The 27,782-nt window shown below is 39.1% G+C and overlaps 1 protein-coding gene across 3 annotated transcripts in view; it reads left to right on the top strand.

The window, feature by feature from the left end:
- vwa8 (von Willebrand factor A domain containing 8) overlaps positions 1–26,786 on the top strand; it is a 123,974-nt gene extending 97,188 nt beyond the window's left edge. For all 3 annotated transcript variants that reach the window (XM_062975601.1, XM_008106817.3, XM_062975602.1), the window contains 13 exons: positions 308–417; positions 2,546–2,700; positions 4,495–4,696; positions 5,811–5,892; positions 6,401–6,605; positions 9,783–9,891; positions 11,813–11,969; positions 12,360–12,468; positions 17,852–17,977; positions 21,968–22,126; positions 23,473–23,571; positions 24,977–25,215; positions 26,357–26,786. In XM_062975601.1, the coding sequence (XP_062831671.1) occupies positions 308–417; positions 2,546–2,700; positions 4,495–4,696; positions 5,811–5,892; positions 6,401–6,605; positions 9,783–9,891; positions 11,813–11,969; positions 12,360–12,468; positions 17,852–17,977; positions 21,968–22,126; positions 23,473–23,571; positions 24,977–25,215; positions 26,357–26,465 (1,861 nt within the window). In that variant the 3' untranslated portion in view covers positions 26,466–26,786. The remainder of the gene's footprint in view (positions 1–307; positions 418–2,545; positions 2,701–4,494; positions 4,697–5,810; positions 5,893–6,400; positions 6,606–9,782; positions 9,892–11,812; positions 11,970–12,359; positions 12,469–17,851; positions 17,978–21,967; positions 22,127–23,472; positions 23,572–24,976; positions 25,216–26,356) is intronic.
- Positions 26,787–27,782: the final 996 nt, after the last annotated feature.

Raw genomic sequence — 27,782 nt, 5'->3', positions numbered from 1 at the left:
TATGGTTTTGAGATGAGATGATAAACTGTTGTGAAGCATGTCAAAGGAGACTGTGTGTTTCTGGGAATGAGAGGGAGAGGGGTTACTGAGAGGTCTTGGTATAGAAAAGGCAATTAATGCAGTGGTATCAAACAGTGGAATGGGCAACAAGGTGAAATTAAATATGTGTTTGATTTCTGTAGATAACTATACTCATTTATAGCAAGATCCAGTGTGTTCTTGCAGATTATGTAAAACTTCCTAATGAAATGTGTGAATCCACCTACTCGTTTTAAATAAGCAATAGAGAATTCCTTTCATTTTTCAGGAAATTTTTGTTAACAAAGCCTATGCATATGGACTCTGAAGAGAGTGGTGTCTGCCAGTTGCATGCACTTAGTGAAGAACCAGAGGAGACTGGATTTGGTCAAACAACAGGTATGGAATTTAAAACAGATGTCATGTAATCTGAACAGATGAAACTTGATGTATTTACAAGTTTTTGCATTGTTTTAGTAATGGAAAGCTTTTGAAAGACCTAATTGAGACAGCTTCCCATTGTAAATTTAGATGTTATATTTGTTAGCCCCAGACCTAGGAGATGTGGCTTCAAATCCCTGCTAATCCCTGATTTTGCTGGTTAACTTGGGGAAGCCAGACTGTCTGAGGCTGGTTGATAAATACACACTGTTTTCCAGTAGTCCACCATTATTCATCCAACAGATATTAAGGGCATGCAGATAATAAGATCTTGTTCAGCTGATTCTTCTCAAAGTGTCCATAGGGGCCCCCATGTGTGCTGCAGTCTGGAAACAGGTCCTCTGTCTTTGTGAAAGCTAAGCAAAATTTTCCAAAGAGATGGTTAACATCTGCAAAGCTATCCTATCTGGAGGACATTTTCCATTCTTCATTGGTCATACCAGTAGTTTATAACAGATATTGATAACCATAAATATTATTTAGTACTGTATAATACTAGAAATATATTTGTGCTATTGGAACTGTATTTATTCCAGCACTGACTCTTTAAAGAAGACCACTAGCAATACCATAAATACTCATGTATAAGGCAACTTCATATCTAAGTTGAAGGGAGGTTTGGGGGCCAAAATTAGGAACGGTGACATTGGCAGACTGGGAAAATCCCCAATTCTGCTTCAGGGGGTGCTTGGCCATCACTGCTGCCATTTCCCCATCCAGGCATTCAAAGAGAGCGGAAGTTGCATAGAGAGCTTTGATTTTCTTTTAGGTTCTCCCAGGACAGACTAAGCTATTGACTTTTGCCTCTGTACTCAAAGAAGGGGTTGATTCCCTTTTTAATAATAAGAGTTAATGTATAGTACTCACTTTGACCCATGGGTAAGATGACAAAGGTTTTTTGAGGGTTAATTTTTTTACTAGAATTTCTATACTTATACACAAGTAGGGTGTATTCTCTGCCTTTTTAATGAATCTGCTGCCATATACTCTGAATCCATCTGAATTAGGAATAGGGAGGCCTTTCCCAAGGTGAGACAACATTAATTCAACTGTGAGAGAAACTACAAACACAACTGGTTAAACTGTTCCAATTCTCTTCATTAAAAAAATAAACACCATCCATGGTGTTTATAGCCCAGTAATGATTAATACGCAGAGATAAGGAAGCTTTTGATCTGCAGGGGACCCACATTCTGACAAACAAAAATGTTGGAGACCTACAGAGGTAATAATAGAGTGGAAGTGTATAGCAAAGGAGGAAAAATGTACAGAAGTATGAGAAATTATATATTGTAATGACTGTGTTCTGATCAAATTACAAAGATTTATTGGTCCTAGCATGGCTGGAAATAAAATAATGAAGACGGTGCCTACATGAACCAAGATATATTAATCATTGCTTAGCAACACATCAGATCACCTAGAAATCCCACAGAACAAAGAGGGTGATTGTAAAAAAAAAGTTCCAAACACAAAAATAACTTCACGATCTAAAACATTAGGAGCTAAATTGTAGGGCAAGTAGCCATACAAAAATAGAACAGTGACGTTTTAACAGACAGTCTATTCATTTGGAAGTTTTTACATACAGAAACGCTGTTGCCCAAAATACTTGTGATACATATGATTATATAATCCAGATGTCATATCAAACAGGAAGAATAATTTCAAAAGTGTGTGAATTAAATGGTAAAACAAGGATCCTTACCCCCAAAAAACAGCATTTAACAAATTATTGTATTTAACAGACACTCTAAGGCAGTGGTTCTCAACCTGTGGGTCCTCAGATGTTTTGACCATCAACTCCCAGAAATCCTAACATCTGGTAAACTGACTGGGATTTCTGGGATTTGTAGGCCAAAATACCTGGGGACCCACAGATTGAGAACCACTGCTCTAAGTCATCCAAAAGTTATCAGGCAAACCTGATATTCTGAAAAAGAATTAACCAACAATTTGATAAAGATTTTTTTTTTGCTGGCCTGCAATTGAGTTACTTCTGAACAATAAAAGTCCTCATCTATATATATATCTGGTTTTGGGTGCCTTCATGATTTTTGTATTTGTTTGCTTTACCTTTGCTTAGCTTCAGAACCGTATGGGCCACAGGCAGCTTCTTGTGACCAGCTATCTTCAGAACACCTCAGTGCAGCCATTGGGCAGAAAATCAGCTCACCCAACAGGCTACTATCTGATGACCGTAGTTACGCTACTCTTATTGTCGGTTTTCCAGACCTCATGGTAGGCATTTGGTTGTTTTTTTTTTGTTTTGTTTTTTTTTGGTCATTTAATTTAGAAATGTGTGAATATATATGTGTACGTGTATGTATACACACAAACACTTTGTTCCCTTGACTGGTCAATGGTAAGAATTAACCCAATGAGCTAGAATTTACCAAGAATGCAGGATAACTAAATCTACGACATCTTTCATATGATTAACCCTAATACATTATTTATTTATTCATTTATTTATTTACAGTATTTATTTTTCACCCTTCTCATCGCAAAGGGGACTTGGAGCAGATCACAGAACATACATATACAGCAAACATTCAATGCGGTTTATACACAGACAATTGTACATAGAAAGAGGTATATATAGGCTTTTTTCCCATCTTCGGCATCTGTATGGAGCACAACATCCCATATTTTGTGCTCCATTCAGTAGAGGCTTGGATGATGTTTGCTGGACTCTCATAGGCCATTGCACAAGGTCAGCAATAAAGACAGCTTGACAACTCCTGTTACCTCTTGATCTATGTAACACTGTTTAACAGTTAGGTAACCAGATCACATACTACAGGGCTACTAAACGCGGTGGTCCTTGGACCAGTGCCAGTTCAAGAGCCATTGGTTGCAATTTCCTGGCATGTTTCAGGCTGTAGCAGCTAGTGGGCACCAGTATGGTAGAGGCCCATGGCATATTAGGAAGAAAATAATTCCTGGCCCCTTACATGGGAAAGAATGAGAAGGAAATGATGCACTATACTTTCCTAAACAAAAATTCTGTTGTTCAATTTATAGTGGAAACTTTCATATGATCATGAACCAAGTGTTTTTAAAGTATTTCTATGTACTAGATTGCTTCAATATTCTTACCATAATAAAGCAGTATGATTACGGTTTCTATATGTCTCATTCCACATCATTCTTATATTTTTTATGTATAGGGTGGACCAATCACAGTTTCTGTATCACTCTCCCATTCAGTCATGTGCTATGAAGGATTAGAGGAAAAACACCAGCCTACACCACATGATTTACTTTATACTGGGTGGTTTAAGACAGAAAAATAGAAAGAGAATACTCCCTTACCTTGTTGCTGGTACCTGCAAAATAAACAGCTTTGCATGTCAAGATGGCATATGTACTTATTGTAATTTCCAGCCTCAACAGCCGAAACCAGCAGTGCAGCCAAGCATTGGGATGATACTGTTTAGGCCTGGCTTCAGAGTTTGATGAGGTCAAGCACTTACTGTGACCAAATCCAGTTTCAGTAGTACTGACGTTCTCCTCTTACTTAGGCTATCCAAAAAAAGAAAGAGGCGCTTTGAGATTTTTTATTTGTGCACCTCACCTCTTCCAATAACAGAAGGAAGCTGCCCAAAGGCCACCAAAATTTCTCTAATAAATAAAACCCCAGAGCGAACTTTGGTGGTGATGCCTCAAATATTAGACCTGTTTCTGGGTATATTAGACCTGCTAATTCCAGAAATTGCATCAATTTTACCTATCAGCTCTAGTTTTTGAGATATAGAACACATGGCATCTCCTAGTCAACCTCTGCTTGCCCATATAGAACCATGATAACCATATTTAAGAAAAGAGAGCTGATGCAGTCTATCCAGTGCAATTTTCTGAATCAATAGCCCAAATAACTCCAGAAATAGGCCTAAAGACCAAGACACCTATACATCTTTTTTGTTGGGCTGTGTAATTTATGGACCATAGCTATGCTAATTTGTTATTTACTCCTTTTTGTCACTTTCATCCTCAATATAGAATACTCATGTACTTTGTTGTATTTTACAGTCCCCTAATGAGGTTTATAACTGGAAGAGAGACTCCCCTCTGGGAAACAGGCAACCTTTGCCGTCTGATCCATTTTATTATGGAAAACGTAGCAAGCCCGGAGTAGCAAAACAAATCAATTGTGTGACTCTTGTAGCTGCTAATCAGGTGGTCAGGGTTTTAACCCCTGGAGATGTGCCTCTGAAGGAACTTTATCCAAAAGGTAAAAAAACATATTTTATTCATGCTCTGTATTTTCATGTGCTACACCGTATTTTTCACGAAACATGTAAGCTTCTCTTTCTGCTTAAGCACCTGTAATTCTATTTGTATTTATTTAAATGATGGAACCAGCTCCCAAAAGTGCATGCATATGATTAGGCTGGATATCCTTTGCTGGAAGGGAAGGACCTCAGAAATTGTATGATTCTTTTAAAAATAATAGGTTTTGCATCAAACAAATAAGACATACAAAGATAGTTTTGTGACCGCAAAGACATAATTTTGTGATCACTATTGTGCGTAATTCCCAGAACTATGCGTATAGAGGTTCTGTTGGAATTTATATCACATACAGAATTAGAATTACACGGTTGCTGTGAGTTTTACAGGCTGCATGGTTATGTTCCAGAAGCATTTCCTCCTGACGTTTCGCCCACATCTATGGTAGGCATCCTCAGAGGTTGTGAGGTATATTGGAAACTAAGCAAGAGAGGTTTATATATCTCTTTTCAAAACCTAAAATACACTTCCAGATTCCAGGGCCCCAGAGGCAGAAAATCTGCCAACACTAGTTGTTCCCCGACTTTAAAGGCACAGCTGTGAGTGTTGATGATGAAAATACAAGCCATTTGTTGTTCAGTATAATTAGGACCGAAGCGTATCCATCGTGTCTGTGGGGAAATTACAAAGTACAAGGAACTGGGTGTGGGTGTTCGTACTTTGTAGAAGCTGTTATGCTTTAAAAACAATTAGCTGATTTGGTGTTTGGGAAATAATTTGGTGCAGATTTATTTCCATTTGTATCCCTGTGCTTCAGCTTTCTAAAGCAGTCTGTGATGGTAATGCTCTGTAATGATGCTTTCAGTCTACTGTTTGTTATGAAATGACAGTTTAGGATGATTGCAATCATGCCTGATCAGCATTTATTCACTGTGTAAATATTTTCATTTGTCTCCTTATTTAATATTTCTTCTTAGAAGAGCAATTAAAGTCTACGGCTGCAATTTTCATTTTATTTCATTCCATGCATGATGAATTATGTTTATGCCATATGAATACATGATTTGTTTTCAAATTATTAGTTACTAAATAATCACAAACATTTCTCTTTGCAGATGTTACTCCTCCAGAAACTGCTGGATATTTGGAAATTACAGATCTTACAAGAAAGAAACTTAAATATATTCCTGTTCCAAGGTAAATGCATTTTTTTCTTTAAATTTCATCAGCGTTCCCCAAAAACAAACACATTATATTGCCACAGCATCTTTCAGATTTAGAAATGTATTCTGTGTCGCAGCCAGTCATTGTTTATATTAACCTTATTGCTTACTTTGGACCTATGCAGATATTAACTTTTGAGGAAGACACTCAGTCCTAAGTCTTGAGAAAATGCAGTTAAGCCTTTTGCAATTCTCTTGTGAACTTCTTGACAGTAAGAGCTCTTCAGCAGTGACGTATGCTACCTTGGCGTGTGGTGGAGGTTTTTAAACAGAGAACGGATAGACATCTGTCAGGGGTGCTTTGTGCTTTTCCTTCCTGGCAGGGTATTGGACTAAATGGTCTCTTCCAACTCTATGATTCTAGGTTTGGTAGATTTTTAAGGGATGTCTTCTTTTCCTTTTCCATAATATAGCAACATTTCAAATTGTGCATAGTTTTTAAGAATGACTGAAAGGTAAACCCATCTTCCTTTGGTTTTCAGGCCAATGAACCTCTCTCCATACACATCATGGCTGTCAGTGATTTCTGACACTGATGTCCTGTTGGCTTCACTTGGGAAAACTGGTGTGGTTACTGTAGACATGGGGGGCAACGTCAGACTCTGGGAAACCAGCTTGGAAAGTCTTCAGAAATCACTCCAGGAGTGGAGAACCATGATTGGACAAGAGGATGGCAGACCTGTACAGGTGAGAGGAAGCACTTTTGACATTAAGAACTTCTCAGTTTAAAACGTTATGGCCTAAGGTTGAAACAAATCCCTTTGATTTACTTGGGACCCAATGAGACAAAGAAAAGAATACCAAACTTTGGCAGTTATTAATCCATATGAAGCTTCTGAATTGGTCAGACCTAGATTTTGGAGAAGTTCCTTTTTTGAATGACTCATGATGGCTGACATTTTCCCTGTTATTGTAGTATAAAAATTGCTGGTCAGGCCTGTTTAAGCTGCATCCTGCATGTTTCTGGTCACCAGAGTGGTATTGCTACTTCATTGTACCTTAGTCTTTAGCTCAATCTTTGAGTTCAGAGAGCATGAATTTAGGAGTCTGAATCTGATCCCAATCTTGTGTGAAAATGGGATGGATAAATGATTCTTACCTGAAGAAAACAAATCTCTCCCAAATGATACCAACATTAAGTGTGCTTAATACATTTGTCACAAATGGCCTATATTGGGAATCCAAAGTGCTGCACCCAATCCATTAAGACAAGAAATGTGCTGCAATTGTCATTATTCCAGCCACTTGTTAGACTCTGGCGTTATTAGAAAGAAAAACGTTTATCATTTATGTTGTTAGATTTTCCATAAACATCATTGACAAGATTAAGCGCTGTAAGCAGAACTAGGTGCAAAGAGCAGGTTTACTTTTGCTGAGTAGTCTTATATTCTCTGAAAGATAAGAAAACCTTGCCAAACTATCATATTTACTCAAATCTAATGCTCACCTTTTTTTGGCTAAATTACATTCCCAAAATTCAGGTGTGCCTTAGATTTACGTAATATGGTAATCTTAGCCCTGAGCAAAAGGGAAAGTTACTTCAGGTACACCTGTAGCTCCTATTTGAGGGACGTCTTCTCTATTTTAATGACGGGATTTGTAGTTTGGTGAGGTATCAGTATTCTTTGACAGCCCCCATGATCCCAAACTACAGCAGCCATGACCGATAGCATTGATCCAGGGCGGTTAAAAAATGGGTTCATTCTACAGCATAGATGCACCCCAAGGTTTTCCTGTCTATTGTTGAAAGCTTTGGTGTTCTGGCTCATTGGTTTGTAAAGCAGAAATTATATGCATGCAGCCATTTAATATGCACCTCTTTTGACCAAATTACAAAGAGTGCACTTTTTGCCACTGTGCATTACATACTTTTTGGTTTCAGATTTTGAAAATTGCGGTGTGCATTAGATTCTATTGGGGCATTAGACTTGAGTAAATATGGGTGTTTTGCCAAAATATTTTATAGGCCCTTGCTATACAATGGCTGTCACGCTTTCACTGTTGGAGGCAAGAAATGTCTTTCATGCATTTGTATATGTGTGTAATTGCCTTCAGTTTACTTATGGCAACCCCATGAATTTCTTAAGGTTTCCTTGCACCAGGAACAGGTGGTTTTGCCAATTCCTTCCTCTGAACGTAGTCTAAAACACCTGGTATTTCTTGTTGTCCCCCATCCGAGGACTAAATAGAGTTGACTCTGCTTAGTGTCCACAGTCAGATGGGATCTATGCCTTTCATAAGTGATGAAGAGAAAAAAGGCTTCTACTGGGCTGTCTACTGTTTCTTGTTCTGCAAGTGGACCTAATCATCAATGCACCAGCACCACCTACTGTTCACATATTACTATTACTTCGTTAGTATTGTTTTCAACTGTGATCACTGGAGTCCTGAAGTTGCCTGGATGATTCATGGGTCATGTCAGATAAGTTTGGTCTTACTCACTGATCCCCCCCCCCCCATGAAGTATACTAGATAAGGAAAACTGAATATACACTAACTTGCACACTTACACGTTGCTGTAAGTTATTGTCCTCTGTAGTTACGTTTTTCAGCTTATATCTAAAATATGAATATGTGATTATGAATCCTGGCAAGGAGTTTCCCAAAGTGTACCTGGACATGGAGTGCAAGTACCAAGGTGAACATTATAATCCATTTTTTTTAAAAAGAGAAGGGAGTCACACCTCAGTATGCACACCAAGTGAGTTATACAATTACTAGGCTTTGGAGAATAGGTCAATTGCATCCAGTTTCATTGAGAATTTTACAGATATTATTTCTTTCTGACATTACCAGTACAAGATTTCATTTAATATCAATACTTTCTCAGTGGGTGTTTCAATGAACGTTCAACGGAGGGTAAAAAGTAAAGTATGCATTTACAGAAACGTGAATGTAGGATTTGAGAGAAGTACCAGCTTTTGACTTCAAACCTGATACCTGGCCTATAAATTTACAACTGAAAGTGTTTGATAAATGTTCACATTTGAATATTACATATTGAATTAAGCACTGTATTTCAGAAAAACCATTTTCATCCTTCCAATTTTTCTATGGCTCTTCAGGAAAAAATATAATATCGATTGTAATATAATTACAGTGGCATATATTATGTGCTAATAGTGCTAATACTTAGATTTTGTAGACTTTGTTCTTATTCACTATTATAGTAACACCAATAATAATCAAAACAGGCTAAACAAGTAAAGAGTGTGTTTATAGTTTCTATTCCCACCAAATAAAATTTGACTTTCTCATTAAATTAGATCCACCTAAGCAATTAAGTTTAGTTGGTTAATAACGTGGACAAGAATGAATGTAATTTCTCTACCAATTGCAGGATGAAATCCTAACTGTAGTCTTTATCGTGTATTTCTAAATTTTAGTATACTGTTTATCTAGAAGAGAAACAGTTTGCTTGTGTTTTGCTTTGCATTCAGTCTATGCATTTGGGTTATTTACTCCATTCTAATGAATGAATTTCTTTTAGAAGATCATTAGTGCTGGCAATGATACGTTTTCTGTTCCGACTTCTCAGATGTCATTGTACATAAAGAGGATTTTGGCAGGAAGTCAGATTAACTACCTTCATTCTCTTTGCCCCCCTCCTGTGAATTTCCCTCTGGAGTTGTGATCATTAGAACAGTCTCCCTTCTCTGATGTCTGGCATGATATGCTTTGACTCTTTCAGAGCCCTGGATGTATTACTGACGCGTTTCTTTCCAAGGAAACCTGGCATCATCCATCCTTAAGTAAAGGAATACTGACATGCCAAGATTGTCCTACACATAGGTCTTACAAATGAGGCACAGTGCATTATTTGCTGCCCATCCTTTGCTACATGCTTTCATTTTGCCTCAACAGATAACTATCCAGAGAGATAGCGGTTTGGATGTTAGCTCTCCTAAGCATGGGAAGATCGACCAAGACAATGCCCCTCATGTTGGTGGAAATACGTGGGCTGGAGGAACAGGTACAGAATAGTTGTCTGCTCATCTGACTCCACATGAATTCTCAGACTCCATTTCAGAAGTGTTTTGATAGACAAAATAGTGTACCAAAGGCTACTGAAGAGTAATCTGTAGTTTCCCACAACTTCCTTGTGGGGTAATTATGTCTTCCTCCTCTTTGATTTGTTCATTCCCTGGGAACTTTTGTGGAAACAGAACTATAGATTTCTATTTTATATGATTCTTTTCATCCTTCTCAACAGCGGTTTTTACCCTTCTTAAGCAGTTTTTGCCTTTTTTTCTCTTTCTCAAAAAATGTCCATTACATATTTCTAATTAAGAAGTCCTTTTTCTTAGTACAGTAGAGTCTCACTTATCCAAGCCTCGCTTATCCAAGCTTCTGGATTATCCAAGCCATTTTTGTAGTCAATGTTTTCAATATATCGTGATATTTTGGTGCTAAATTCGTAAATACAGTAATTACAACATAGCATTACTGCATATTGAACTACTTTTTCTGTCCAATTTGTTGTATAACATGATGTTTTGGTGCTTAATTTGTAAAATCATAACCTAATTTGATGTTTAATAGGCTTTTCCTTAATCCCTCCTTATTATCCAAGATATTCGCTTATCCAAGCTTCTGCCAGCCCGTTTAGCTTGGATAAGTGAGACTCTACTGTATTTAATTATTCAGAGTGTAATTCCTGCCATTTCCCATGTTCTACAGTGACCTCTAGATGCACACTACTCTGATCCTGTTGCTTTCATGTTGCTTTATTAGATACCTTTATGATGAATTTATAAGGTAGATGGACAATCCAGGTTATGAAACTTAAATGTGATGGGTGTAGACATGATAACATAAAATCGGCTTTTGACTGAGACAAACCATTGGTCCATCTAGCCCAGTGTTTCCCAAAATCTGCCTTTCAGGAGTTTGTGGCTCCAGCTCCCAGAATCCCTGATCATACACCAAAGCCTTCTGGGAGTTGAAATCCAAAAACTCTGGAGGACTAGCGGTGGAAGCACTGATCTAGTCCATCATTGTCAACTCTGGCTATAATAGCCATCCAGGATTTCAGACATGATTCTTTCCTACTATTACTTGGAAGTCTCTGGTATTACCTGCTAGTCCTCCTCTGCGGAGGTCCAATTTCTCATAGCTTCCGAAATTGGAAAAGACTGGTATATTCAGGGCCGTGATGGTAGACTGCCTCGGCCTACTATCTCACCTTTTAAATCATAGTCTAGAATAAATAATCTAGAATTAATAAATATACACAGACCTGCATGTCTCTTATATGAAGTATTTCCTGATCATCTGATTCAGTTCACAGTTCTTAGTTATGAGTCTTAAGAGTTCTTAAAGAGAAATTATTCCAAGAGAACCCGTTAAAAGCATACCTTAAAGATCTTTAAATGAGTAGTAACTGTTTGTTAAAATAAGAAAATTAAATTACCAGTGTAACTCACCCTCCATCTAACCAGTTCTCACGAAATTGGTCCGCATTGTTCAGTGTGTTAGAAGTAAAAAGACATGCACTTTCGAAATGCCAATAAAAGGATTTTGCCTAGTTTGTTGCTGGTGGTAAGGACCTTTCACTTGTGGGTCTGATCTGACACATGAAAGATGCTCTCCATCCCAATCCCTTTTGACAAGTCTTGCTCCGTATCCCAGACAGAGGAGTGTAATAATCTTTAGACCAATGAGCAATTATTTTATAGCTTAGTTCATTTTTACTGTTTATTTTGACAACTCGAGTCACATTTATATAAGCTCGTGAGCCTAGAGGTTAATGAAGTAAGTAACCTAATAATAAACATGGTGCCCTCCTGAAATGCTTTTAAATATTTAGAAGTGAAGCAGTGTGCTTTAGGAAACTCCAGGATTCTTGTAGAGCAATAAACAAAGGCACGTTTCTTAATTCTTTTGTTTTTTAGGTGGGAGAGACACTGCTGGTTTGGGTGGCAAGGGGGGTCCGTACAGACTGGATGCCGGCCACAGAGTATACCAGGTGTCTCAGGCAGAGAAAGATGCTGTGCCCGAAGAAGTGAAGAAAGCTGCCAGGGAGATGGGTGAAAAGGCTTTCAAACAGAGGTTAGTTATCCAGCCATGGTCTATTTCCCTTCCTGTAATGAGTGCTTTGAAAGAAATGAGCTAATCTTTCGTGCTTTGATTAATCTTTTGTCTCAGTTAACAGCAGTTTAGTGGATACAGAATCTGTAGGAGTGTAGAATTTGTTCTCCCATTTTCTTTTGCAAAGCAGAAACATTGCTTTCATCTGCCTGAGCCCCAGGTTATCTGACAGATCCTACTTACCCAGACAGATGAAGCGAGTGATAATGAAACTTTAATGTTTTGATGTTATTTGTAATAGAATACCTGGGGTCTACTTAATAATATACCATGGCATTTCTTTTAATAGTGTTAACAACACTAGCCAATGTGGGAAGCCTGTTATTTATTCAGTACTGTATTTTACTTCAGATTAAGGGAGATCCAGATGAGTGAATATGATGCATCTACATATGAAAGGTTCTCTGGAGCTGTCCGACGGCAAGTTCAGTTGCTCCGAATTATTTTGGATAACCTACAGGTATTAACTGACTTATTAAAACAGATGTTTTTTTTTTCCATTCTGCTTGCCCTCTCTGTTTTAAATATAAAGTAATTGCTGTCCAGTTCCTAGCAAGCATAAACTTTTATTTCTGCCAGAACACTGAACGAATCGGTAAAGGTAAAGGTTTTCGCCTGACATTAAGTCTAGTCGTGTCCAACTCTAGGGGTGGTGCTCATCTCCATTTCTAAGCCGGAGAGCCGGCGTTGTCCATAGACAACTCCAAGGTCATGTGGCCAGCATGACTGCATGGAGTGCCGTTGCCGCTATGGCATGGAAATTTGTCGATAATCTTTAAGAGAATGACATGCAGTGATGAGTAGGCTGGCAGAAATATTGGGATGGATTGCCAAAAATATAAGTGGCCTACGTGGTTATAAAGACAGAAAAGATAAAATTGTATCTATTCATATCTTGCAAATACAGAACATTTCAAAATGAGGAAAAGCAGGAAGACTCAAAATACTTAGATACAAGAAGGTAATTATATTTTACAACTTGCAGCATCTAGGTTTATAGGAGATGTTGGTTTATGCCAGGTCCCTGATATGCCAGCATTGTCATCATGTTCAAGTGCTGTCATTCAGTGAGTAAGCATTTACTTATCTGTGGTTCCTTGTGTGTCTCTTGACACACATTCCGTTAGAAAGAAGAAAGAGCCAAAAAGAACGCACAAGGATTCAAGATAAGCTTCAAATTGTGAACAGTGGATGAGACCCCTTTCTTAAAATCAAATCTATTCATATTTTGTAGTGATCACAAGAGCCTAATGCAGTGGTTCTCAACCTGTGGGTCCCCAGAAGTTTTTGGCCTTCAACTCCCAGAAACCCTAACAGCTGGTAAACTGGCTGGGAGTTGTAGGTCAAAACACCTGGGGACCCACAAGTTGAGAACCACTGGCCTAATGTAAATTATGAATTATTAGTGCAATTCTAAACTCTTATCATCATATGTAGGACAATGTACCTATTTTGTTTGTCTTAGTTTAGGGGTTTTTCCTCAGTAAATATCTTCTTATTTTGGATCATAACTGAATAAACTTTCTATTTTAAAGGATCTAACTACAATGCTTGCAGAAATAATAATATTATGATTGAATAATATTGTAATTGCCATTTGAATCTTGAGCATTTATTTATTTATAGTGTCAGAAGCAAACCAAGGATACAAGTTGTAATGTATTTGAAAACACAAACAAAGTTTTAAAAAACTTGGCGTTATACTAAATGTCCTTTGACTAGTAGCTGGCCACTTGGAATGCCTCTGGAGATGCTATAAGAAGGTCCTCCATTGTGCATGTGGCAGGGCTCAGGCTGCATTGTAGTAGGTGGTCTGTGGTTTGCTCTTCTCCACACTTGCATGTTGTGGACTCCACTTTGTAGCCCCATTTCTTAAGATTGGCTCTGCATCTCGTGGTGCCAGAGCACAGTCTGTTTAGCGCCTTCCAAGTTGCCCAGTCTTCTGTGTGCCCAGGAGGGAGTCTCTCATCTCGCATCAGACACTGATTGATGTTTTGGGTTTTAGCCTGCCACTTTTGGACTCTCGCTTGCTGAAGTGTAGATCTTGGAAAATTATTTCTTGATTTAAGGCGTTGGTGTGCCGGCTGATTTCCGAACAGGAGATGAATCAGAGATATCAATGCCTTGGTCCTTTCATTTCTGGCTGCTACTTTCCAGCAGATATCAGGTGGTGTAATGCTGGCTAAACAGTATAATTTCTCCAGTTATGTGGGGCGTAGACATCCTATGATAATGTGATATGTCTCATTAAGAGCCACATCCCCTGTTTTAACACAGTGAGATGTATTCCACACTAGGCATGCGTATTCAACAGCAGAGTAGTAAAATACAAGGGCAGATGTCTTGGGAAACTTTATTGCATGGAGAGGTAAAATGTAGGACTTGCATTTGAAATTTCTAAGAGAGGATGGTGGCTTGGAACGTAGGAAGGAGGGCTTAGTTTGCATGACCATGTCCACCACTTGCAGCCGAGTACAATTGCCTTCCAAGTTTAGGGTCTTGGTGGTGGGTCCATAGGTGACTGTAGAGACCTATTCTGAATCTGCATGTTCTTTCGTAGAGAGGACATTGATTTACAGATGGAAGACGGTCTTGATAAGGGTTGGCTTGACACACCTTCCTCTTGACACATTTCAGCCTTTCACCTTCCATTCGTGACTCTTTGAATTCCACAGCACTGTTGGTCACAGCTGACCTCCAGTTAGAACTCTGGAGGGCCAGGGCTTCCCATTTCTCGGTGACTGTGCCACAGTTTTTAAGGTTAGCTTTAAGTCATCGTGATGATTTGACATAATGATGATCTGCTTATCAAATGCCCACCATCATGGTGATTTGACATCAGAGTGTGCTTGCTGTCCCTTAACTTTCTTTTGCTCTGAAGCTGACTGGCCGCTTTGACACCTTATCAGTGAAGGAAGTACATCCGGCTTCTGTTAGATGAACAAAAGGTCTTCATAAGTTCAAGGGAAAAGTTTAGCATACTCTGTTTCCTGAGGCTCTGTTGTCTTCCTGGTGAGTATGTGACAAAACCATTTGATGAAGCAAACAGACGTTCTCTGCTGCTTATAACATAGAAAGAAGGAAGGGTCTCTTCAGACGTAGGAACTTAGCAGCCTGTTTATTTACATATGGATGTGAAAGTATGGGATGCGCTGGCTTTATTGGTTCAAACCAAATTGTCACTGAAATGAAAAACCTATGTCTGGTTCCATCACTTCAGATTGTAGAGGAGAGGCTCACCGTTTCAAATGGTACTCCTAAAGGAAAACTCCTAGTTCACAGGAAACTTTGTGATAGAAAGAAATAGTCTATCCAGACTGTCATAGTAATTTTATATACATTTAGAAATCTGCTCCAAATTGAAGTGAGATCCCTGTTTATGATATGGTGCAATGTGGATGTGGGTTGATCCTTTGCCTATCCATTTAGAAATAGACCACATCTCATACATTAGAGATACCAGTTTACATTATCGTGTGGCTGTTTCCTGAGGTTTTGTTTTGTTTGTTTTTGTTAGACAGTAATATCTCTGTTCTTCTGAGAACCCCTAGTAGTATAGATACAGTTACCACATTGTATAATATGCTTTGAATATGTTTTCTTGTGTGTGTGCTGCTAAATCAAGACAGCAATTGTTCAGTAAACAAGGTCAGAGCAGATCCAAAATAAAGGAAAGGAGGAAGGAACTAAGTCGAATAAGCTGTGGCATACTTTAAAAGAGTGATGCTGCATTTATTGCCTTGAGGCCATTTAGCTGACAGTATAGTGACTAAGAGCTAAATATCAGGAAGCCGTCCCTAGTTTAAATATTGGGTCTGCTGTATACTTTTTGGATCACTTTAGCTAAGCTTTTCCCTATCTCCCTCAGCTTTCATTTCTCCCCAGACTGTAACACTAATAGATAATGTTACAGTGATTGTAAGTGGACAGTGCATATAATGTATATTTTGAACTCCTGAAATTCATTATGATAGTGTTAGTTGTTGATATTTCTTGATTGAGCAACATCCTAACATAGACTGGAGTTGAATTTATTTTTATTTTTTTCCAAAAAAAAAAAATGATGAATGTGACTTCTAGAACTATTGTGGGTAGGGAATCTGAATCTCGATTGGATTTGAATGTGACTCCTTTGCTTCAAAGTTTCCAGGTGACAAAATAATGTTGGGAGAACAGTATTCAAATAGCAGGTGAGAGGGAGCCTTCATTTGGATTGAGACCACAGCAAGGATCAAAGGATTACATATTTCTGTTTTCTACATTGAAGTCCTGAGATAGATCTGTTAACCCGGTGGTGTAGTGGGTTAAACCACTGAGCTGCTGAACTTGCTAACTGAAAGGTTGGCGGTTCGAATCCGGGGAGCGGGGTGAGCTCCCACTGTTAGGCCCAGCTTCTGCCAACCTAGCAGTTCGAAAAATGCAAATGTGAGTAGATCTATAGGTACTTCTCCAGCAGAAAGGTAACGACTCTCCATGCAGTCATGCCGGCCACGTGACCTTGGAGGTGTCTACGGACAACACCAGCTCTTCGGCTTAGAAATGGAAATGATTATCAACCTCCAGAGTTGGACACGACTAGACTTAATGTCAGAGGAAAACTTTTACCCTTTTAATTTTTAAAGATCGGATACTGTTTGTATAGTGGCTTATCTCATTTGTCATGGTGGCATAATGGGTTAAAGCTTTGTGACTTGAAGGTTGGGTTGCTGACCTGAAGGCTGCCAGGTTTGAATCCAACCCGGGGAGAGCGTGGATGAGTTCACTCTATCAGCTCCAGCGCCATGCGGTGACATAAGAGAAGCCTCCCACAAGGATGGTAAAAGAGAGATAGGAGTGGAAGATAGCTTTAGAAATGTGTTCTCAACCTGTTATTCCCTCCTTTGGGGAGTGACCACAAGAGCTATCATTCACTACAGGCCGTGACAGCAGCTCTGCTAAACCAATGAAGCTTCATAGCCGTCACAGAAGCTATTGATGTAATTGAACTAACAACAGAGAAATCATTGTAACAGATGGGTGGAAAGTTGAAATGATATCTTCTAACTAGTTACAAATCATCTTGAAGGAGTGGGGGCACTAAAGACACAGTCTTGTTAGAGATGTCACACCGTTTTGTCCCAACATCCCTCCACCAGTGCAGATGATCTAGTGTCATTATATGATCTAGTGACTAAAAGTTGCCATGAATTTGGAGTGTCATTTTAATAGGACTTTGCTACATAAAGTACACCTCACACTGTCAGGAATGTGTTTAATTGTGAGTTATGGTCCTAGTTAAACATTTAACAACAGTTTGCTTCCTACAGTTTCCCGTTCTCTGACATATCTCTAAGCTCTGTCAGTAAAATCAGCAAAAAGACTAATTAACTACGTGCTTACTGGAGCTGAAATGGCATTGACTTTTGATGTTTTCTTTCTTTTATCTACCAATGAGCTCTAAATCACCAGCATTTCAAAGAAGAGCAGTCTCCATAAAAGTGTGGATTTACATCCACCGCTCCAGTTCTAAATAAGGCAGTTCTCTGGCTTTGCATAGAATGAGCTGAATAAATGAGAAAGTTCTCTTTTAGAGCAGAGATTTTCCAGTGTTGAAATAACATGGATTATTATCACAAAGAACCTGGCCAGAGACCTTTATTTAAAAAGCTAGCTTTTTAGGGTACGTATTTAAATCTATATGTGTATGAAGATCAGATTGATGAAGAAGAGTGTCCAGTATGTTGAAAGATGTCCCAGGTGATGCCAAACCTGTCACAAGAACTGTCATCAGTAGAAAGGGTGAAGGGCGGGAAGAATCATCCAGATTAATGTGTATTTTAATATCATCCTTTTTTTCTCTATAGGCCAAAGGAAAGGAGAGGCAATGGCTAAAGAATCAGGCACTTGGAGAACTGGATGATGCAAAGATAATTGACAGCCTAACTGGTGAAAAAGCCATCTATAAGCGACGGGGAGAACTTGATCCACAAGTAAGTTAACTGGGACAAAACCATTCATTGGGGCATTGGCTCTCTTCATGTTCTTCATGTTCTGCTTGTCATTTTACTTAATACATTGCAGTTATGGGTAAAATTTCCACCTGTTTCCATTTTATTGCTCCATATCGCAGAGCATAATGGAGATTGCAAATGCTATTTCAGCCTGCATTAATAAAAGCATAATTTCCAGGTTGATTACATTTCATCTGGCATACTGAATTCCATTTATTTTAAGAAGCGATCCCTCGTCACTGAGTATGATTGTCTTCCAAAGGTAGAGTCTTGGTAGTGGGGTCGAATGACTGCATCTGCATCCATCACCACATCTAGGAGCTCCCAGATTTCACAATCCTGTCCCCATTGTCACTCATCGATTGCTATGGGTTTTCTGTTGGTTGGCAGATGCCTGTGCATGAATTTATTTTATGTATGGCGATTGGTGCACAGTGATCAATGGCATGGTTCTAGTCCAATGGCATGGATACCACAATTATTGGTGGCCTCATATCTCCTGCAGCCTTTGTCCGCCTTCACAGCCATTGTAACATGACCATCTACCTGTTCTGCCATTAATTCCTTGGCTCATTCTACATAATACACAAGAAATGTACACAATGTAGTTGTGTTTTGCTGGCTGCCTCCCTCCCTCCCACTCAGTGGCCAGTAGAATGGCAGTTGAAAGAAGTGGGAGAGGCTCCCAACAGCTGCTGGATGAGACACGATGTATGTGTTTTGTGTGTGTGTACACAGTAGATATATATACACACACACAAGGTGGAGCAAATTCAGATAAGGACAGCAAGAATGACAAGAAGAGTAAAGAATAAAACATAAGAAGTTGGAGAAGATGGGCGTGTTCAGCTTGGTGAAGAGAAAACATGATTGCATTCTTTAATTACTTTTAAAGAACTGTCACAGAAAAGAGAGAGCAGGCATGCTTTCTGCTGCTCCAGAATGTAGTACAGTGGTTCTCAACCTGTGGGTCCCCAGATGTTTTGGCCTTCAATTCCCAGAAATCCTAACAGCTGGGAGTTGTAGGCCAAAACACCAGGGACCCACAGGCCGAGAACCACTGGTATAGTACCAGGTTGAATGGTTTGAAGTTACAGAAGAGTGGATTTTGATTGACATTAAAAGAAAGTTCTTGGCAGTAGGAGTAGTTGAACAGGAGAGAATGAGTGTAGTTCAGCAGACTAGAGAAGAGGTAGTGTCTCCTTGTCTGGATGATTTCAAACATAGGCTGGACAGCTACCTGCTGGGGATGTTTTAACTGGCGATCCAACATTGAGTTGGGTTTGATGGCCCAGGAGGCCTTTTCCAACTGTATGCTTCTATGGCTTCCTGGCTACTGTGCCTGAAACACGTATCTCAGTCAACATATCTTTCTGAGGCCAGTCACAGGGAGCTTCCACCTGGGAGGCAGTTGTGGTTTGGTCTGGAGACTCGCCATGAGAAGATCCAGGGTGATGCAAGGCTCCCAGTGTCTGTTATGGCCTTGATGCCAGTACATTATCATGGTGACTTCATTTTCATTGTCCCCATGTGTTCACTCTTTTCTGTGTTGCAGTTGTATGATAGACATCACCATCGCTCATAATGTGCCAGACATTTCTGTTTGATCCTTACCCTTTGTCTTCTCTGGACTCAGAGCACATTGTGTCTATGATCAGACCTCTGTCTCTTTAACAGTTGACTGCCTACTCTACCTATGTGGACTGTTGCACAGGAAAAGGTTAATCCTCTCTTCAGTGAACAGCACAACTTGGGGCATAAAAACCAAAAATGACCATGTTCATCCATGAACAAAAATCAAATCCAGGTTTGGAGGTAAAATCTTTATTAAGGCCACCAAAATGCAGCAAAAAATATGCAAGCTTTTCAGTCTTCCAGATTTTGTCATCATTCTAGGTTGTCCAAAAAAACAGGAATGGAGAAAAAAGAAGAAAGTCCAAATATTTGACCTGATGTTATTGCCTTAAAGTCTGTAGTCTCAAGGTGGAAATGGCAAACTGAATGAATTTCACATTGCCTTTTAGGTTGAAAACCCTCCACAATTGTTGCATTTACTGTTTCTTAAGACAAAAAAAATTGGAGGTACTCCATAATCTGTTCATTATCTTAGGTGAAATACAGTAGAGTCTCACTTATCCAACATTCACTTATCCAACAATCTGGATTATCCAACGCAGTCTGCCTTTTAGTAGTCAATGTTTTTGTAGTCAATGTTTCCAATACATTGTGATGTTTTGGTGCTAAATTTGTAAATACAGTAATTACTAGATAACATTGCTGTGTATTGAACTGCTTTTTCTGTCAAATTTGTTGTAAAACATGATGTTTTGGTGCTTAATTTGTAAAATCATAATGTAATTTGATGTTTAATAGGCTTTTCCTTAATCTCTCCTTACTATCCAACATATTCACTTATCCAACGTTCTGCCGGCCTGTTTATGTTGGATAAGTGAGACTCTACTGCATACCATTTTCTTAATCGGTCCAAAGAGAAACGTGGGTTGTAGTTGACTTTTGTGAAACTTTCTTTTGCAAAGCACCGTTTGGCTTGTATGTGCTAAATTTCTAGATTAACAACAAATGGTATTCAGTAAACGTGTCTCCCATGATCACCTCTAATTTCACCCTCACTCTTTGGCAAGTGTTTAGATGAAAACCTGTGAGAGAGTTTGTTGACCATTTCAGCCCTTTCTGTGTGAGCAGAGAGACTCCAGTCCATGATTATCCCATGAGCATCATCTACAATCCATTTAGCCCCAGAGTGCTGCTTATAAGCTTAGTGCTGTCAAATAAATTTCCACCATCATGCTATGTCTGTTCCCAGTCCTCTGGGTTGAAAAAAAAAATCAGAATCAATGAGGGCAATTCCCAATGAATTGTGAAAACGATGTCTCCAGCATAGGGAAGAGGAGAGAATTCAAAACAGATTACTAAAGTTTTGATTCAGTGAAAGATTGCAATGAGAAGCCAGTTCAATAATATTGGTGTTTCAAGCATTTTATCTGTTTGTCAAACACTCTATAAGTAGCCTGAAATTCACATTCAAACTCATCATGTTTTATGTGTCATAAAACACCTTTCCAGATCCAGGAAGCGTGCCAGAAAGCGTTAAAACAGATGTTTCATTTTTAAATGACCCACTTTATAGTCTGAGTGTGGCCTTGCCCAGAATCCCAGTTCAAACATTTTAACAGCCATAATCTTCACAGAGAAACTTTATAACTCAGAGCTGACGTAAACCTCTCACGAACGTCAAAGAAAACTCCTTATTGCCTTTGGAATACGTTGCGAATCCAAGATCCCTTTTATTAAAATAAGAGGCCTTTTACCTGTTTCTCCTTTTACTACATGTGGTATGTTTCTTCGATTTAGTTTTAAACATGTGGAATGTAAACACAGGAGTCTCTTTAGAGAAATCGAATGCACTACTAGGATCAATAATATTTTAAGAGGATATTACTTTTACGAGAACCAAGTCCAATCCACAGAAGAGTGAGCTAATGTTGGGCTTCCACAAAACAATGTTAAAACAAAGGATCGAATAGGATTCCCCTGTTGGCAGCCAATTTTAAAATGGTGTTTGGGGAAAACTTTTGCAGCGTAACTAATTTCTGATCAGTCTGCTCATTTATCCATGCCAGCTGTGGATTGTGCTTTTGGGAAATATGTGATTTCATCCCTTGCTTTAAAATATTGTAACCTCTTGTTCTGGCAGCGAAGTTGACTTTTTAAGCTGTCATAGTTTCACAGCTACAACGTTGTGGCAAATTTGGGGCTCTGGCAAGTTCTCTGTTGTGGGTATACCTACCAATGGTTTTGAGGGACGGTTGGTGCAACACCTTTCTCCCAATTCTGATTTATGCTGTGGGTTCTTTGTAGTAAAACTTTTTTTGCAATACCTGTTAAGCCTCTTTGGAATTAAGTGTTTACCTTCATGACCCTGATTGCTGGATATGTGTTTCCTTTCAGCCTGGGAGCCCTCAGCAGAAGCCCAAACGTCTCCGCCTGGTAGTGGATGTTTCTGGCAGCATGTACCGCTTCAATGGAGTCGATGGGAGGCTGGAGCGTTCCATGGAAGCTGTTTGCATGGTTATGGAGGCCTTCGAAAATTATGAGCAGAAATTTAAGGTAATTAATACATGGACTCAGAGTGTAACCTTTATCAAAATATTTTTGTGTATAGAAAATAGTATGGTACTTCAATACAAAACATCTATTGAAGTATTTCTCTTCATCAAACCAAAAAAACCCTTAGTAAGAGTGATAAGAAGTACTGCAGATCATTGCAAAAAAAAAAAACCAATTTTTTATTTTGCCTTTAAAGTTTAATTTCTAAAGTGTTTGTTTATGCTAAATTTGGGAGTTTTAAAAACTTTGAAATGTTAGAGAAAGCATAATGCTGTCAATCAGGGCACACTGTAGCCTGAACTGATCCTTTCTCCTATGAAGTCCTGTTCATCCTACTCTCCCTATACACTGATACCCTAACCCTATACACTATTATCTACAGGGGCTTGTGACAAATGTATTTTGGAAGGTTTAAGATGAAACAGAGCTCTACTTTTTGTAATCTCAATTACATTTCTACTCTCCTCTTGTGAAAATATTTAATAATAATAATAATAATAATAATAATAATAATAATAATAACAACAATAATACTTTTCAGGGCCAGCTAATCACCTCCCAACAAAGGATTCCCCCAGTCAGGAAGCAGCCAGGCTTTGAAGCTGCAACGCCATTCAATGCTAATCAAGCTGGCGAATGGCAACATTCACAATTGTGTCAGGCAGACAAGTTCTTTCTCCCACCCTGGACTTTCCACAGATACATAAACCCCACTTGCCTAGTTTCCAACAGACCTGACAACTCTGAGGATGCCTACCATAGATGTGGGCAAAACGTCAGGAGGAAATGCTTTGGGAACATATACAGCCCAGAAAACTCACAGCAACCCTATTATTATTATTATTATTATTATTATTATTATTATTATTATTATTATTATTATTATTATTATTTTATTATGACACAGCAAACAAGATAGATATGCTGGATTTTGTATCACAAAATCACAAGTGTCTAGGACTGTGTGATGTATTTTCGGATGATGCGCGCGGATCCCAGCAAGGTGGCCTTTTGCAGTTGGCAGATCGTAATTTTGTCAATGTCTATTGTTTCCAAATGCCGGCTGAGATCTTTTGGCACGGCACCCAATGTGCCGATCACCACCGGGACCACTTGTACTGGTTTCTGCCAGAGTCTTTGAAGTTCAGTCTTGAGGTCCTGATTATTATTATTATTATTATTGATATCCTTAGGCTCATGAGTATTGGGACAGAAATTGTTGGGTTGGGAAACAAGACCATTTCCTGTGATCTTTGCTCCTCCAGTGATGGGAACAATGAGTACTTTTGTATAATTATACTTATGAATGATGATATTTCTGTTTTGTTCAAATGCTTGCCATGCAGTATGACATCATTGGACATTCGGGAGATGGCTTCAACATCGCCTTGGTCCAAAGCGACAAAGTTCCGAAAAATAATAAACAAAGACTAGAACTCCTGAAGGTAAACCTTACTGTTTGGCAAATGTTTAAATTCAGCACTACAGTTATGCTGCCCTGTTTGATAGATTGAGAAGCAAACAAAAAGAGGAAAGATACAATTGTGACAAACAAGCATACTTTTGAATCACACAAAAAACCAGGCCTCTTGGAACTGAGAACTTTAGTTTTTTATTTGTTTTCATGGAATGTCTTCTTGTATTAGTCTCCTATAATATATGGATTTTCTTCTGTGCAGATATTCAGTTAGTATAGCAAATTTGGCAAACTGTCTTACCATTGATTCCTAATTTGAGTATTATTATTCTGTCCTTCTATGCAGTTTCCTTCAGTGAGGAATATTCAAAGGTGGTTTCACCAGTTCCTTCCAGCCTAACAGAAAGATTTAGTGCCTTAGGGTATTTAGGGTGAAATATATATAACACTCCTACTATACAGTAGAGTCTCACTTATCCAACACTCGCTTATCCAACGTTCTGGATTATCCAAGGCATTTTTGTAGACAATGTTTTCAATACATCATGATATTTTGGTACTAAATTCGTAAATACAGTAATTACTACATAGCATTACCATGTATTGAACTACTTTTTATGTCAAATTTGTTGTATAACATTATGTTTTGGTGCTTAATTTGTAAAATCATAACCTAATTTGATATTTAATAGGCTTTTCCTTAATCCCTCCTTATTATCCAACATATTCGCTTATCCAACATTCTGCCGGCCCGTTTATGTTGGATAAGTGAGACTCTACTGTATATACTAAGGGAGCCACCGATGATGCAGCGGGTTAAACCGTTGAGCTGCTGAACTTGCTGACCAAAAGGTTGGCGGTTTGAATCTGGGGAACAGGGTGAGCTCCTGCTGTTAGCCGCAGGTTCTGCCAACCTAGCAGTTTGAAAACATGCAAATGAGAGTAGATCTTTGGTGAGAAGGTAACAGTGCTCCATGCAGTCATGCCGGCCACATTACATTGGAGGTGTCTACGGACAATGCTGGCTCTTTGGCTTAAAAATGGAGATGAGCACCAACCCACAAAGTCAGACATGACTAGACTTAATGTCAGGGGAAAACCTTTACCTTATATATACTTAAAGTGTCACTATATATATACTAAAAGATTGAGAGAAATCCAAGGTGTGTATAGCTTCTGCATGCACATTTCCCCCCAATATTCATATGTTACTAATAGATCACACAAGATAGATGTACCCAAGGAAGCCAGGACTTCTCTCCAACTGCTTGGTTGGACAGCTTGTTCTTAGTGACAACACAAAAAAGTGCTGCATTTTTCTTACCAGAATTAAGACATATATTCATGTGTTAGTGGGTTGCTTTCAGTTCAAATATGGTACTGGATAATATTTGCTTCCTTGCAGTGATTTTTGGCTTCCTTCTACTCCACAGACAATGCATGCTCATGCTCAGTTCTGCATGAGTGGGGATCACACCCTGGAGGGCACAGAGCATGCAATTCGGGAAATTGTAAAAGAAGAGGCAGATGAGTACTTTGTTATTGTCTTAAGTGATGCCAATCTGGAGCGGTATGGGATCCCTGCAGCAAAATTTGCCCAAACCTTGACCATCAACCCCAAAGTGAATGCTTTTGCCATATTTATAGGATCTTTGGGGAACCAGGCAGACAGGTATGTGAAGAAATTCATGATTCAAGATAATTCAGAAGGAGGTTGAGGCTGTAACAAGAAACTTTTGTTTTCAAATCATATATAGGATGATATGGGCTGCCTTGCTTTGTGAGTTGTAAAATAGTAAGGGAAATTGTGGAATCAGACACAAATAGTTTATGATTATCTTAAGCTATGTCGTTGGAGGCTGCTAAAGTTATGCTCCTCCAAAAATGTATTCTTGCAGCTACATTATGCAGATGCAGCACTTAACCACATTTGTTATGAGTCAGTCATTGTGCCTCTACTTTGTTCCCAACACCCAGAGCTTTTGTGTATGTGTGTGTGTGTGCCAGGAGCGACTTGAGAAACTGCAAGTCACTTCTGTTGTGAGAGAATTGGCCATCTGTAAGGATGTTGCCCAGGGGACGCCCGGATGTTTTGATGTTTTTACCATCCTTGTGGGAGGCTTCTCTCATGTCCCCACATGGAGCTGGAGCTGGTAGAGGGAGCTCATCTGCACTCTCCTCGGGTTGGCAACTTTCAGGACAGCAACCCAACCTTCAAGTCATCAGTCCTGCCGGCACAAGGGTTTAACCCACTGTGTCACCGGGGGCTCCAGAGCTGAGAAGCATGTACAAATTTGGTCAAGGAATTGCTCGAGGTCTCATCCCTTGAAAAAATGCTCATTTTAAGCAGACATCCCATTACAATCTGAAGGAATAAGTATCATAGCGGCTAGAGAGTTGCTGCTCAAAGTGGTGATCCTTGATCAAAAGCCTGTCCTTGAGCAGAAGCAGCTGTCGTTGGTGGGCATAAATATAGGGCACATTGGGGGGGGGGGGGAAACCTTGCCACATCTAATAGCTTAAATGTCCTTGACTTACAATCCTCTTGTTGATTCAGAGAGAGACAGTTAGGCCTACTCTAGGCATGGTAAAATTGCTAAGAATAATGCCTGAATTCAAGATGCTTTCTTGCATTGCCTCCGAAAGACACAAGCACGTTTTTCCCCATTGCTCAGTGCCACTGAAGCCTTTCCATTTACAGTCATAACACGTGGATTTGAAGCTCCCTTTCTTAAGAGGGCTCATTGAAATGTTATTGGTTTACTTTAGAGAGAGTGATTTGTAATGGTCATTTTCTTTTTCTTAATGTTTAGGTTGCAAAGGACCCTGCCAGCAGGCCGGTCTTTTATTGCTTTGGATACCAAGGAAATTCCACAGATTTTGCAGCAGATCTTTACCTCCACCATGCTGTCCAGTGCCTAGAAAGTGCCTGCTTTTAATGAGTAGCTGAATGGTTGACTATGGAAAACAGCTCAAAGTAATCAGGAAGATGATTTCAACCTTAGAGCTGCAGCACTAATAATTTCTGCTTTATATTGGAGTAAATATTGTAATGTATTTGTACTATTGTACTATTTGTACTTTTGAATTAACATTCAAAACGTTCCTCATTGCGCCTCTTGGATTAAAGAACTGGTCTGAAGATCACAATCAAATTCTTCTGATAAACTGCAGTAGGTTCCTAGATATTATGCTTTGCACTGAATGCCTATCCATGGAGGCTGAAATAAAGGGTATCTGACATTTTTTCTGGTGATTATTTTCAAAAAGTGATACAATTTTGTTTATTTCTATTATTGCTATTTTTGAAAATCAACAGCAATAATAATCATTCTTTGCTGTGTCCAGAACTTGATTTCAGACAATCCTAGTCAGAAAGCTGTTTCAGAAATTACAAGTGCATCCTTTTTGGAGGGGAATGAGAAGTGCCGGGGAAGAGGGACTGGGATATCCTGTTCAGTAAGAATAAACAATTCCAAAAGGATGGCTCCCGCTTGAATCCTAAAGTAGGAAGGGGCCCCAAGAGCCATCCAGTCCAACCTCCTGCCATTCAGAAACATACAAGAAGCATCCCCAACAGATGGCTATTGAGCCTCTGCTTAAAAACTCCAGAGAAGGAAGGATACTCTACCATGCCCCGAAGCAATATATTCCATTGCTAAACAGCTTAGCTCCCCTCTTTTATATCCCTCTCTTTAGACTTGGGGAAAGGCTGGAGCCCCTTTGTGCCTATTTGGAGTTCCCAACAAGAAATGCTGCCATACTGTTGAGAAGCCACTTTAACCACCATGGCTCAATTGTATAGAGTCCAGCTATTTTTATTTTGGTGAGGCACCAGCATTTTTGGCAGAGAAAGTCCAAAACTAATATTCCCATGACTCCATAGTATTGAGCTATAGCAGTTGATGCCAAACTGCTTTAATTCTACATTGTGAATGCACCCTTTGTTGTTCATTGGGCTGTGTTAGGAGAATTCAGAAGTGGCACAGCACTCCTTGGCAGAAAAGGCTCAAGACCTTGTAAAACCACACCTCCCATGATTCCATATCACTGAGTCAAGTAGTTGAAGTGGTTTCAAGCTAATTTCTTATACAGCAGAGATGCACCCCAAGGAAGCTGAGGCAGGATAAACAGGAAAAGTGCTTTGAGGGAAGGGGTATCTATTTATTTGGTTTTCTTTTCCATCACTGGAAGCTTTGGTATTCTGATACTTTTGTCTCTGCAATGTGTGTGCTCATG

The sequence above is a fragment of the Anolis carolinensis genome, chromosome 3 (assembly GCF_035594765.1).
Source record: "Anolis carolinensis isolate JA03-04 chromosome 3, rAnoCar3.1.pri, whole genome shotgun sequence".
Taxonomy (NCBI): Eukaryota; Metazoa; Chordata; class Lepidosauria; order Squamata; family Dactyloidae; genus Anolis; species Anolis carolinensis.
This window is presented reverse-complemented; position numbering and strand designations above follow the sequence as displayed.